This window comes from Pterocles gutturalis, unplaced genomic scaffold (genome assembly GCF_000699245.1).
Source record: "Pterocles gutturalis isolate BGI_N339 unplaced genomic scaffold, ASM69924v1 scaffold2316, whole genome shotgun sequence".
In the NCBI taxonomy this organism is placed as follows: domain Eukaryota; kingdom Metazoa; phylum Chordata; class Aves; order Pterocliformes; family Pteroclidae; genus Pterocles; species Pterocles gutturalis.
Window position 1 is genome coordinate 5,359 of NW_010102680.1, and position 306 is coordinate 5,664.

Sequence of the window (306 nt, forward strand, 5' to 3'; positions counted from 1 at the left end):
CTCGTGGCGGGGCCAGGAAGCTGCATTGCAGCCTCCCAGCACCTCCATCCCCAGCAAGGATGTTCCAGTCCCTTGACCACTGCCAAGGAGTAAATTTGAGGTTGCTCTTACTCAACACGCAGTCACCCCGCACAGGGTCGCAGGTCCCCCGGGAGCACTGGCAGGATGAGGAACAGTTCACACCAAAATACCCCTCTGGGCAGGTGTCGTTGCAGCTGGAAGAAAAAAGAAAGGAGGGGAAATAATCCTGGGGAGAGAGGGGCCACGGCGCTGCCCCGCTCCTGGCATTACCTGTCTCCCCAGTAT

At 58.8% G+C, this 306-nt stretch overlaps 1 protein-coding gene across 1 annotated transcript in view; it reads right to left on the reverse strand.

Moving 5' to 3' along the window:
- The window catches only part of LOC104471129 (scavenger receptor class F member 1-like), a gene marked incomplete at its 5' end in the record, with an annotated part of 2,676 nt that overhangs the window by 2,089 nt on the left and 281 nt on the right, over positions 1 to 306 (reverse strand). The window contains 2 exon segments of the mRNA XM_010086360.1: positions 112 to 215; positions 292 to 295. Of these exon segments, the coding sequence (XP_010084662.1) occupies positions 112 to 215; positions 292 to 295 (108 nt within the window).